This window comes from Podarcis cretensis, assembly GCF_951804945.1.
Source record: "Podarcis cretensis genome assembly, chromosome: 9".
Classification (NCBI taxonomy): domain Eukaryota; kingdom Metazoa; phylum Chordata; class Lepidosauria; order Squamata; family Lacertidae; genus Podarcis; species Podarcis cretensis.
The window spans coordinates 40092819-40107331 of NC_137178.1; the positions used below are offsets into that span (position 1 = coordinate 40092819).

At 37.8% G+C, this 14513-nt stretch overlaps 1 protein-coding gene across 1 annotated transcript in view; it reads right to left on the minus strand.

The window, feature by feature from the left end:
- Positions 1-14513, minus strand: part of LRBA (LPS responsive beige-like anchor protein) — a 357313-nt gene that overhangs the window by 44181 nt on the left and 298619 nt on the right. The window contains 1 exon segment of the mRNA XM_079990486.1: positions 8276-8443. Within this exon segment, the coding sequence (XP_079846612.1) occupies positions 8276-8443 (168 nt within the window).

The window sequence follows — 14513 nt, forward strand, 5'->3', positions numbered from 1 at the left end:
AAGATGCGGCTATCTGTGGGAAAGAATGTTCCCGGAAGTTCACAGGCTTCTCAGAGCTCTGTGAAGAGTGTAATTTGAAACCTTCCGTTTGCGTATGTACAGGAAGTTTGTCAGACTTGCTAGAAGAACTGAATTGATCGGACATGTTTTTCTGTAGTGCTTTAAAGTCAGAAATAAAAAAATGTAAATAGACATTTCTGACTGTCTCCTTTCCCTGCTAGGGAAGCAGGAGGAGGGGGTGTGCATTTACCCATGCTGGGAAAATGTCGCCTATCAAAATCTCCCTGGTCTGTCCGAGATGTCAGCCAAAGGAGGTTACCGGTAAACAAGCTCCGAGGACAGTGTGAGGGGCCAGCCTCTCTGGAGGGGGCTTGTAAACCAACAATCTCTGCACAGTTTTCCATTCTATGTCAGGGGAAGGCACAGCTCTTTGTGCAGCCTTTTGAGGAGGGATTTTATTCATTAAATTTATATCCTGCCCCTTCCTGACAAGGGAGGCAAGCACACAAACGGGAAAACATCTAAAAACAATTCCAGTACAGTGGTACCTTGGGTTACAGACGCTTCAGGTTACAGACTCCGCTAACCCAGAAATAGTACCTCGGATTAAGAACTTTGCTTCAGGATGAGAACAGAAATTGCACTCAAAATTAGAAACAGAACTGTTGGAATCCAATACTAAGAACTTATCAAAAATGTATAACTTGCTGCTAAAATGGAATACACAGGATGAAACGGTGAAATCAGCTATGATTAAATGGGCACAAGATATCGGTCATGATATTATGTTTGCTGACTGGGAACAGTTATGGACCACCGGTATTAAATTTACTGCATGTAATGCATTAAGAGAAAATATTATGAAAATGATCTACCGATGGTACATGACCCCAGTCAAGCTTGCAAAAATTTATCATTTGCCTAATAATAAGTGTTGGAAATGTAATGAGACTGAAGGCACTTTCTACCACCTTTGGTGGACCTGCCCAAAGGTTAAAGCTTTCTGGGAAATGATCTATAATGAAATTAAGAAGGTCCTTAAGTGGACTTTTCCTAAGAAACCAGAGGCTTTCCTCTTGGGCATGGTGGGCCAAGTGGTGTCAAGGAAGGATAGGACTTTCTTTATGTATGCCACTACAGCAGCAAGAATTCTACTGGCAAAGTATTGGAAGACGCAAGAACTACCTACTCTGGAAGAATGGCAAACAAAGGTGATTGACTTTATGGGACTCGCCGAGATGACGGGCAGAATCCGGGACCAGGGGAAAGAGACAGTGGAAGAGGACTGGAAGAACTTCAAAATATATCTTAAAAATAATTGCAAAATTGAGGAATGTTAGGATGTCAGGGGGTAAGAAGTAAAGAATTGCAGCAGTAAATCAAAAAACTTAAGAAATTTTTATGAAAGGGAACTAAGATAATGGACTCAAGGGTTGCTAAAGAATTATTAAACAAGGATGCAGGGATGGGGAGGTATGGGGAAGTCAAAGAAAGAAGGGTAAGAACCGATGAGTATGATGTGATACTGTTTTACATTGTTCTTTATTATATGTGTGGAAATTAATAAAAATTATTATAAAAAAAAAAAAAAAAAGAGAACAGAAATTGCACGACGGCGCAGCAGCAGACCCCATTAGCTAAAGTGGTACCTCAGGTTAAGAACAGTTTCAGGTTAAGAACGGACCTCTGAAACAAATTAAGTTCTTAACCCAAGGTACCACTGTACAGATGCAGACTCAGAAAGATCTCTGCTGAAAAGGCTTTTTAGAAGAGGATGGTCTTCAGTAGGCATCAAAAAGGCAAAAGCAATGGTGCCTGTCTAATACGCAATTAGAATTCCAAAGGCCACCACACTAAAGATCCAATTTTTGTTTTGTATGTAAATCACCTACTGAAGAAAGCAGGTGAGACAATCTTTCAGGTGTCTTATACCAAGCTGCATAGGACTTTACACATTTGAACCAGCACCTTGAACTTAGCTTGGTAGCTAACTGACAGGCAGTGCAATTCTCCCAGCAGTGGCCTAACATGGTGGCTATATCCTGCTCCAATGAGCGGTCAAGCCATTGCTTATTGCACTAGTTCCAAACCAACCTCCAGGACAGTCTTATATATAGCACGTTGTAGTCATCCAACCTGGTGTTAAGCAAGTTTCTGAACTATCTTGGTTCAGAAACAGCCATGATTGTTTTACTGGCAGAAGCTGGCAAAAACGTATTCCTAGCCACTGATATCACCAGGGTCTAAACAACAAAGATGGATTTAGGACTATAAATGACATGCATGGTAACCTTAGAATGTCTCGTTTCACTTTCTGCTGTTTGTTTTATCTGTGAATGCTACTGACATTTATTATGATGTTTTAAGTTATTTATTCTTCAGTATGGTTTTATTGTTTATTGTAGACCACTTTGGGACCTTCAGGTAAAGTGTGGATTATAAATACTTCAATGAATAAATGAAGCCATTTAAAAAGCAAGCTATTTCTGATTACGTATAGCCTCCTCTTAGGTATCTACATAGTTCTATTTTAGTATTAGAAAGATGTTTAGGATATATGCCACAAAGAGGTGCATCTCAGCGCGTCTGCACTAGTATTTTCATCTATCTATATGTCTGAATGCAACACAAGAGACCTTTCAGATTTCTTCTTGTGTTGATAAATCTGCTAATCACGTGTTTAAATTGGACTTTACCAATCCACATAGAACTGGCTACAGAAAAGTGAAAAAGTAATAAATGGATTTCAAAACTGAAATTCAGATGCATAAATTAACCTATTTTTTCTTGTTCTCAACAACAACAACAACGTGAGATTAACTTGCCTTGGCATTTATCTTCGGCAGGGCTTTCTATCATACCGAGAGAAAATAATTATTCTTTGAACAAAATTTCCCGTTGCCATGTAAAGCAGTGAGATTTGCTTGGAAGTGTCTGTTTCTGTTGTTATATTATTTTACTTATATATTTATTACTGCCTACTGTTTGAATTTGAAAGCCCATGCATAAATGAACGATTGTACACTATGCATTCCAGGGGATGAGTTATACCATCTCTTTTTAAAATGCACTATATCACTTCTTTTTAAAAAGGCACAACCTTGTTGATTAATTGATAGTGACTTGAATATGACTTTTTAAAAACTGTGTTCAGTTATAATTGTTCTCTGAGGCCCTAATATCACACAATAGGAAAATCTGAAACTGTTTAGGGAAGTCGGCAAACATTCTCAAGGAAACAAAGTCTGGAAACCTATGCTGACACTTGGGACTAAGCCCCATTGAGCTAAGTAGATAAACACAGGATTGTGCTGTAAGGTAGTTTGGGGTACTGAAAGTTAAAGTATAGATTTTATCTGTGCTGTGATTTCTAACTAATAGCTTCGAAAAAAGGATGGAGCTTCCATTGGTAAGCTTATTTGCTGTGGGGAAGATAGTGGTCAAAGGAAGCTGCTCTGAATTTTGGAATGTGAGAGTAAGTCCTTGAGGAGATGGATTAACAGACAGAGAGATGATGAGCCTGTCAGAGGTGCATGACAAATTCATTTATCACATGGATTGGCAATTTATCACATGCATATCAGTATGATTACAGAGAGATATGCACACAATCAGATTTTGTATTACTTTTACCTTCACTCATAACTAAAAGCAGAATAATTCACCTTGGCTTGAGGTGGTACCCAATTCTTCTTGGAATCTTCAAAGTATAATACATCAGAACTGATGTCACAATTTTTAAATATATACACACACATGCATTTTACACTGTAGCCATGGAAAATGAGGGAGAGGGATATAAGATTCTACTTTTTAGCATGCTAAGCTATTATGAGGTTAATTTGAAGTATGCATATTTAGCACACTGATGTGTGTGTATAATCACTCCTAAACATACACCAGAAAAGTTCTTAGATTAAAAAAATAAGAATTCTTGCAGTTTTAATTTTAGAATAAAATCTAATTTTAAGAAAAACAGCTCGGAAAAGGAAATGTGTAATCTAGAATATATTAGCAAAACCTTTCTTCTTCATTATCTACTTTCTTCTTTTATCATTGCTTAGTATGGTTTTTTAAAAAACACTGACTCTCTTAAAGATGCACACCTGAATGACAACCATTGGCCTCTACATTCAAATATGCCATATGTGGTTAAAGATCTGGAACACATGGAGCTGCTTTCAGGGACATTTGTTCTGAAAATCTCTCCACCCATTGTTGCTGCATATGGATACAGGGCGGATTCAAACAATTATGAAGACTATGCTTGGTTTTTATTGCTGGAGATTATTTGTAAGGGATAATTTGTGACCTAACCCTGAAGCATCTTAGAGTCTGCTTCCGCTCATAATCTCTTCTATCATTGCAGTCCTGACCTTTCTAATGCTCCTTTTCACCCTTTTCCTGATCTATCCTGCAGAACATGGGAAGGAATTAAAATACAAGAGAGTAAATACAAACCCCATGCTCTTGTGTGGGAAAGCCAGGGAACATAACACAATTTCAGCAGAACAACAAAAGGTTGAAGTCTTTATTTAAGATGTCTCACAACATTTCAGAATAGATTTTTAATCTTATTTATTTATTTATTTGGCTAATAAACCCTTGTTTTAGGCCAAAGCACAAGCGAGCTTACCTCTCAGTTTTATTGGCAATACAGCTGTTTTGGGACAATTAAAAATTACATAAAAGTTTAATGTGCTGCAGGCTGTTATGCTGATCACATCATGGAAATAGTAAGGTAGGTAATAAAATCCTTTTATTCAGAAATCATACTGATGCTAGTTTGCCACATGTGTTAACTATTTGGGAAATCATCATAGTGAGAAATAATGTGTTGGTTTTTAGCATCCAGTACTTCTCAGCAAAAAATTATATGCCCCCTTTCCTTTTTGCCGAAAACACAAATTTAGACACACCCTGAATGATTTTATCTTTGCTTCTAAGCACCTAACTAGATATTACAGGGGATACATGACTGCCATGAACCGATGTCTCCCCCACATGTCTGCCCATAGCAACCCATAAATGTAATGCATGATGGAATGTCAACAACACTTTTAGCATCTCCCTATTTCATTCCAGTTAACTAGCTCCTGCTTGCAAGGGACATGGAACCACTGGGTGTGATTGTATCAAGTTTCACTTGACCAGGGGTTTAAAATATTTCTATCACCAAGCCCCCCCCCCCCCGAGAGTGCTGAAAATCATTGAGACCTACCAGCCACAAAATGGTGGCAAAGAGATGGAGCTGGTCATAACAGGTTTACAGCCAAGCTCTTTATCCATTGTAGTGTGTGGTCCTGACACTGGGCAATTGCAACAGTTAGGGATTCTGATGGTTTACCAACCATCTCGCTGCCTAGCAGTCTTCCTGCCTGAGCTGACAGAGCTGGGCTTGGAGGCTGGGTGGGGCACTCCTAGACTGCTGGTTTTGGGAGACTTCAACATCCATGCTGAGGCAACAGACTTTGGGGTGGCTCAGGACTTCATGGCTGCCATGAAAACCATGAGTCTGTCCCAACATATCACCAGCACATGTGGCAGGCAACTCTCTGGACCTTGTTTACTCAACTGGGCAGGAAGAGGGTGATCTGAAAGTGAGGGATATTGACATCAGTCGCCGAGTGGCAGTGAAGGAAGCAAAGAAAGCATACTCTGCTGCCTCCTTATTATGCATTCTGGCAGAGCTTTTCAGGGCAGTGCAGGGCCTCTTACAATCTGGCCTGAAGGTGGTGGTGGAACTGACAGCAGCTTGCTGTGACTTGTTTGCAAAGCACACAGAGGACATCCACCAGGATTTTGACTCCGCTGCTACAGCAGATTAATCTCAAGGGGTGTCCAGAGCACTTAGTCCTGTTGTGTTGGATGTGTTCCAAGGATGTGGACATTGTGCTTGGATCCATCAGGACGATGACCACTTGAGCCCCTCTTGGTTGATAATAACTAGCAGAGAGGGAACATCTAGCGGAGCCAGGGAGGTGATAAATGTCTCCTTGCAAGAGGGGGTGGTCCCTGCTTGCTTGAAGGAGGCAGTGGTAAAACCACTCCTCAATAAATCCTCCATGGTCTCATAAATTAAAAGTAACTACCCGCCAGTTGCTAATCTCCCAGAGGGTGTTGTGGGGGCGTGTTCTTTGGCCTCATGGAGCCTTCAATGTGGGCTTCCTCAGGGTTCTATTTTATCCCCTATGCTGTTTAGCATCTTCATGAAACTGCTGAGTGGAGTTATCCAGAGGTCTGGAATACATTGTCAGCAATATGCTGATGAAACAGAGCTCTGCTTCTCCTTTACATCTGCAGGTGTGGCAGTGGAAGTGCTGGACCACTGTCTTGCCTCAGCAATGGACTAGATAAGACGCCAACCAACTGAAGCTCAATCCAGGTAAGACTGAGGAACTATTTGTGGGCGGTTCCGTAGACCAGATGAATGGGAGGTGCCTGTTCTTGATGGGGTTACACTTCCTCTGAAGGAGCAGGTATGCAGCTTGGGGGTACTGCTGGATCCTTTGCTGTTGCTTGAGGCTCAGGTGGCCTCAGTGGTGTAGACTGCCTTTTCATCAGCTTCGGCTGGTGGCCCAGCTGTGCACTTATCTGGAACAGGGGTAATCTAACTACTGTTTCCTATGGTCTGGTAACCTCTAGGTTAGATAACTGCAACACATTATATGTAGTGCTTCCTCTGAAGACAGTTTGTAAACTTCAGCTGATGCAAAATTTGGCCATCAGGCAAGACAGTCTGAGCATATTACACCAATCCTGGTTCGACTGCATTGGCTGCCAATTAGTTTCTGGGCCCAATTCAAAGTGCTTGTTTTGATTTATAAAACCTTAAATGGCTCAGAACTTCAATACCTCAAGGATCACCTATCTCCATAGGAACCTACCCAGACCCTGCAATGATAATCTGAGGCCCTTCTTCATGTGTCTCCTCCACATGAGTCTGAAGGTTGGAAACATGGCTCAGTTTGTGGAATGTTCTCCCCACAGAGGTTCAGTTGGGGCCTTCATTATATACCTGGCTGGGTAACATCCTATACCCTTTTAAATGTGTCTGGGGGACCGGGTTATTGATTTGTGAGTTTTTTTGCACTTGTTTTTTGTTGTGCATTTTATGCTTTTATCTTGTATTTTTATGTTGTGAACTGCCCTGAGATCTATGGTTGAAGGGCAGTACACAAATTTAATAAATAATAATGAATAGTATTAATATTCATTCTTTGATTTAAAAACTGTAACCATCTGAAGCACTCTAGGCTTTTCCCTAAAAGCCCACAATGTGAAACCTGATAGGAACATTTAGAAGTATTTCATTATTTTATTTTATTTTATTTTACTTTACTTACCGTTGTATTAAACCTCTGTATCTAGATTTGCCACTACTTTATATATCTAGTATAACTACACTACTACTTTATATAGCTAAGATTTTAAAAGCAAAAGCCACAATCCTGAACGATGTAAGGATATGAATTAAGCTTTTGATACTTCCGAATGTGGTTTAAGAGCACTTGCTACTCTTTGAATAGCTGTTGTTCCAAATCCCCCAAACTGCTTTTTAGATTTTAACTTAAGAAGCATTGGAAGGGAGGGTTGTTTCTAAGAGCAGCTTTAAAAGATGTTATGAGCTGTCTTTCTCAGATGTTAAAATCTGGGACCAGCAGTTACCCTGGCACTGCATTCATGGTTTTCTCTGAGTGCTTGACAGAAACTTCTGCTAAGAAGGCTTGTGCTCTGATTGGGCTAACAGAGAGATAATGGGTATGTTTGTACGTGCAGTTACCATTACGCTTCCATGAAACCATGCTATGGTGACCGTCTACTTGCTTGCTAGCTTGAGATGGGAAAACAGCAGCAACAGCTGCATCAGCACTCTGCACCCTGGAAGCAATATAAAGCACTATGGTGGTTGCCTAACTCAGCAACAGGGAGAGTAGGAAAGAAGCCAAATAGGACAAGGTGAGCAAAGCAAAACTGCAAAACCGCCTCACTGGTAACTTGCAAGGGTGAGGTAATTGATAAACAATCTAATCATCACAGATATGAATAAACTAAACTTATTTTGCAATCTGTTTTGTTAGATAATTGTAATTCTAAGGTTCTAACGTCTGCTTTGAAAATCATAAGGCAAGAAAGACCCAAACAAACTGCATGTTAGTAAGTTTAAACCAATGTAGTTTTGTTATCGTAACACACATACATAAATTGTATGAATACTAATGTAAGAACGGAGTTCTTTGTGACACTTTATTCTCTCAGACATTAACAAGCTTACCTCTCTCAGTACTGGGTCAGTTATTGAATTGAGATTGACAGCTCCTTCATAGGTCAAATAGTAGAACACATTTAGAGATCTGACAGCCTCAGGCCCTTGCTGTTTGTAGCCAAAAATCAGATCAATCCACTGGTGGAGCTGGCAGGAAACAAATTCGCTCTCCAAGGCCTGCAAAAGAACACAATGCTGTTTATGTAGCTTCTTATTTCCTGACTGCAATGTTACTTATAATGAAATAGTTACAATACATAATTGGTTTGGAAAAAATATGTTTCACAAAGGCAGAGTTAGTGCAACAGTAAACTATGGCTTAGTGCATGGGTAGGCAAACTAAGGCCTGGGGGCCGGATCCGGCCCAATCGCCTTCTAAATCCAGCCTGCGGATGGTCCAGGAATCAGTGTGTTTTTACATGAGTAGAATGTGTCCTTTTACTTAAAATGCATCTCTGGGTTATTTGTGGGGCATAGGAATTTGTTCATCCCCCCCCAAAAAATATATAGTCCAGCCCCCCACAAGGTCTGAGGGACAGTGGACCAGCCCCCTCCTGACAAAGTTTGCTGACCCCTAGCTTAGTGCTATGTGGATGAGTCTCAATGAGCCCAGGCAAAGATTCAGGCCATTCTGTGCAAATGTTGATCATGGCTCATATTGCCTTTTGAACCTTAATTATGATTCATCACAGAAATGTTGGTAAAACAACAGGTTTTGGGGGGTGGGGTGGGTAATATAAAAAACCATAACAGTTTTATTAAAAGGTCTATATAGAGTTCCCTGGAATGACTAAGCAGAGCTCCTAGTGCAAAGGAAGAAAAGCAGAATGAATGGTTTAAATATGTTTTGATGTCTTTACATTAATCGGAGATCCCAAACCACCATTAGCATCAGTTCAGCTTCTTTATTAAGAATGCACGTGCCTGTTTCTATTATTATTAATTTAATAGTCCTGTCTATTAAGAGTTCTTTACAAAATCTGTTTTCAGCCATTTCTGAAACTCCTGCTGAATCTCATTTTACAGATGGGGAACTGAGCCTCAGAGTGACATGAATGATGGCTAAGAGAAGCTTTAATCCCACTGGGCCATGCTGGCTCTGGTATAGTGCAAGACAATCTACTCTATTTCTACTTGTCAACAAATTTCTATCAACATTTGTACAACTCTGACCACAATGTAGAGAATCTCCTATATACGTATGTGTGCATGTACAATATGCATTATCTGAGCATTTAAAGTTCTTTATGCATTTCATTGCAAAGGAGTCCTGGAAACCAGGGAACATGAATCAGGCCTATCTAGTCAATAGTCAGATATGCCCCAGTGTGTAACAGCAAGTTGAACGGAGCTACCTAGTTGGTGAAATTATTGGGAAACCTTTGTATGAAGGCTTTGGGGATAAATGTATAGAAGCATTCATTCTGCAAGAGTGGATAAGCTACAAGTGTGACAGTTTAAAGTTATCAAGGCTATAGTTATCAACTATATGGCAAACATTTGTCAGTATTTAATAAAAACAGACCACAGTATACGCTAATGATTATCAGGGGAGGGCACTTAAAATTACTCCAGCATTTTGATGCAAAATCAGCTATGCAATAATGTATTGTCTTTTGGGGTTAAAAAGTGCAGATGAAACAATGTAAAGAAAAAGGACATCTTTGTAATTTACAGAGATTAAGCAAGGCTTCCTTTTCAAGGAAATGCCTAATTTAAACTGGGAAATTTACTCAAACCCTGGGAAACTAGTCTGCAGTGTGCATACAGAAATGATTGGTTAGTTTCATTAACTGATGCCTGAAGAAACATTTAAATTGACACATAAAAACAGCAATTGTCTTAATTTGTGTGGTGCACTTCGCACAAAAGCCCTAAATATGTTCAAATTAGAGCAAGCTGCTTGATTGTCACTGCAATCTCATGTCATGTTAATGCATGACAAACATTAAACCATACACTTAAATGGCAATTTATATCATTTAAATGTTTACTGCCTGAGCAACTCATCACTCATTTAAATGTGATTTTCTGACAGCTAATTTCAGTTAATTTTCCTCTATTCACTTAATTAGAACTTTCAATCAAGAAAAGGCCTATCCATATCTTCATGTTCATATCATTTTTTTCATTTACAAGCCCAGTTAGTGGATTGCTAGAAACATCTTTTATAATGGATGACTAGACAGTATATCAAGTCACTCTTCTCTTCCACCCAGCCACCAAAAAATGACCATATGGGGAAATTCTTCAATACATATGCCTACCAGGAAAGCTGCCCTTATTTATGAAAGCAATACTCTGGCTCGTACAAAAGCTTTCCAAAACACACATGCACAATTAAAATGATAAAAAACAACTGATCCAATTAAATATTAATGATTTCAAAATTGTTTAATAAGTTGAAAACTGTGAGAATTATCACAAGTGTCTCCGTATCAGTATACTCTGTGCTATAAAGTCCCATAAGGCTCAGCAAATGACAATTGTGTGAATTAAATTTTTATTGCTTTCTTTCTAGAAACATTCAATTTCTCTTATAGCTACTTCTTCTAAAATAAAAAAAAAGAAATGGGAAGATATATTTACATCCAAAATGAACATGCATATGGCTTGCTGCACTCTAAAACCCTTGATTACATACCAATATACATTAAACTATTGTAGTAGAAATACTCAAATATTCAATGAGGCTGAATAACTATTCTGGTATCTTTCTGCAGTCATGTCAAATTACAAATCATGTATGTTTAGTAAACCTTTAGAAGCAAAATAAAACTACCCCACCGGCTCAGAACATGTACATAGTGGAGTGTTGGTGATTTATTTAATCTTTTGCCTAACAAAGTTAGCATAAACGGGTGCTTTGAGTCTAAATATACTCACTGCAATCCTATACACGTGTACTGAAAAATAAGTCCTATTGAGTTCAATGCATCTTATTACTAGGTGGGTATAGGATTGCAGTCTATGTCTACAAGAGTAAGAAAATGAAATAGCCCTGAAATTTAATTGTAATTTACCTTTCAAGATATTTCTAACATATTTGCCATTGTGTATAAATGTGATGGTTAATTTCCCCCATGCAATTGTGATACCTAAACATAAAGTGACTGAATAAAACAGCAATATTCAAAACTATGATATATATGGTCAGAGACCTTTTGTAAACCGTTGTAGATAAGGTAACAAACTGTGGAAGCAGATGATAAGAATTTCGGACAAATGGGAAAATATTTAAAAGCAGGATAATGGCTATTGCAACCTAGATATAATAGAAATCCCAGATAGGCATTAGACATTGTCCTATAAAACAAACTGAATGTCAAATATGCAGTCTATAATGCTTGTGTATGTAAAAATCTTACATATAGCAATTTCTCTCTGTTTCTCTCTCAAACTATGGAGTTCAGTTTATTCATTTAAGATCACTCAAAGCTTCCGAGGCAGACATTGCTCATTAAAGCTACAGTTAAATACGGTGTGCAACTAGGGGATACTAAACTCCTTTCCCATCGCTGCTCTTAAACCCTAACCAATCAATTGTTAGTGCTCCCAAAGCAGACAGGATGCATCATTTACACCCTATATATGCTCTGAGAAAATTTCGTGAAAAAGAAAATCCACTAAAACACCCAACACAGTACTATTATATTCTGCTCTATTGAGTTATTGTAAAATAAATCAGAGGCTAATGCCCAATTGTTAAGGATCAAATAAGACCACGAGAGGACTGCCATGGAAAGCCACACACAAATTGTCAATTCAGTCCTGTGGGACTCATATAAGCCTTGACAAACTGTCTTGGGGCTGATATCTATTTTTTTAATGAGATCTATTAGACCAAGACTAAAACACTTGAGATATGCTAAAAAGTACAATATACAGATGTCAAACACAAACACCTATTAGTAACTTTCATTTATCCAGTCACAAAGCAGATATGCCCCACGGATTCCCTTAATATCAAAGCTAAGATGCTGCAAAGGTAAAGTCCCAATTGCTCATAAATATTCTAAGTGCAATTCTAAGGCACTATTAAAGTACACAACTCAAATTCAAGAAAATAGGTACTGTATATTAATAGACTCAGTCTTTTGTTTCGAAGAAAAAGTAAAATGTTGTAATATAAGTAGATCTTTCATATATTTAAACAGCATTAGGGTTTAATAAAGGATGATAAATCATATCTTGCTTGAAATTTAGCTTTTGTAGCATTAGTACTTTATTATCAACAAAATACATGTGTGTGTATAAATATATAATTTGTCTCTTACCGCATGCATACTCTCTCTCTGATTTTAAATCACCTTAAGACAATAGTTTTGGGATATTTATCATAGCTCTTTTTTAGTAAAACAAAACATAGACTTACCTTGTTTCCTGGAATGAATATCTGATATCATATACAAAATATTAAGAACAGGGCACTTTCTGTACTGTACATAGTCCAGCAGAATCCAATGACTGTCAATAAAATTCATCATGTGTGTCTATGAGGTGGTCTATATAAATACAGTATTTTGGTGGGCTTTATGTTCTTGCAATTTTGCACACCCAAAATTGTAAGATAAACCTGATACCATTTCAGAGTTCTTAGGAAGTAGTTTTTCAATGTATAAAACGTATATATTTCCTAAAGACATGAGCCAAAATAATCTTATACAAAAAACAGAATTTAAGGAATGTGCAGGAAAAAAACTGAACAGGAAAAGAAAAACAGTAACTAGTTTCAAGACTTAAAATTCTGTTCTTTCGTTTCAAACGCACATCCCTTTTCTTAAGGACTATATAAATTTGACGATCACATTATACTATGGGCAACAAACAAAATTTAAAAATCAAGCAGTCTGTTATGTTTGCATGTGCTGGATTTCAAACACTAGCAGTAATGTTTCCTTAACACTGATGTATGACCTTTCTAATTTACAACGATGAAGGCTGTTTTTTTTCGGCCTAATTAGAACCATTTCAAATTTTCCTGTTAAATATATGATAAAAAGTCCTTTCAACTAAAAAAAAAAAAAAATTCTGGAGTTTCTTTTCCATGTCAGCTTTGTTCCAATCAAAATATGCTTTGAATTAAATGATTTTGATTGAATATGTGGATCACATTCCCTTCTAAGATTTAAATTCCGAAAAGGAAAAGTTTAGACTGTTCAAACAAAGCAAGAGCAGCCACTTTGCAGAAAGCTATTCACGTTTACGAAGACTGACAAATTGTTTGTGTGCACCAATAGGTCTAGTCTCTTCAATAGTTACCAGATTTCCTCTCTTCTTAATAAGAAATTAACTCTTAAAATACTGGCTTTGTTTTGGACATCTAGAAGTAAATATGCAAGAGGGGACTATATAAAGAAAAAGACAACACAGACACATTAATGACAGCAGCTTTCTACCTGTTACATTTAAATGAATTTGTCCAATAAAATAAATGGTATTTGCTAACATTTATTTTGCTTTGTTTTGTTTCTAATTTATTTCTGATATGAACCATCTCTTGCAGTAGCAGCCTAGGTGGTGAATACTATGCCTCGTATAGACATTTTATCAGACTATTTTGGTGTTTTTTAAATATACAATGTGGTGTGATTCTATACATATAGTGACAATTCAGTTGGCATTAGCATTCTATGTAGTTATTTTTCTTTATTCCTAAAAACCCGAGGGATGAGGAATAGTACAATGGGGAAGCATAAGAACAGGAACATTACGGAACATGTTGGACTTATTCATTATTTAGAAAGAAAGTATGCACGTATATAATGCTAAGGAAAGTGTTTAAATCAGACTTCCACCAAAAGGTTCATTGCATTCTGATGCTATTTACTAAGGAGTCAATCTCCCTTGAACAGAAGGAAAAGTATAAAGACTAAAATGCTTTGCTTGTGTTTACATATTGTAGAAAGCAGTAGCCTGCATCTTAAAAGAGAATAGCCTGCACATTTGTAAACAGGATCAAAACTGCCACACACTCTGTACCATGACTGGACATCTCCTCAAATGAAGCAAAATGTCCACACTAGAGCCTAAAAAGTTCTGCCCTGTACTCATCGCAGATCATTCTCACAAAACCTTTACCTCTCTCATCAATGAATCCCACCCTATCGCTTTTGTTTGCTAACAACTCAGTTTCTGAATTCTCCTACCTGGTCCAAATGCATATTTTATTTCTCTGATTTAATAGGGAGGGACCTTAGCTCAGTGTTAGTGCATATCCAAATATGCTCAGATTCAGTAACTAACA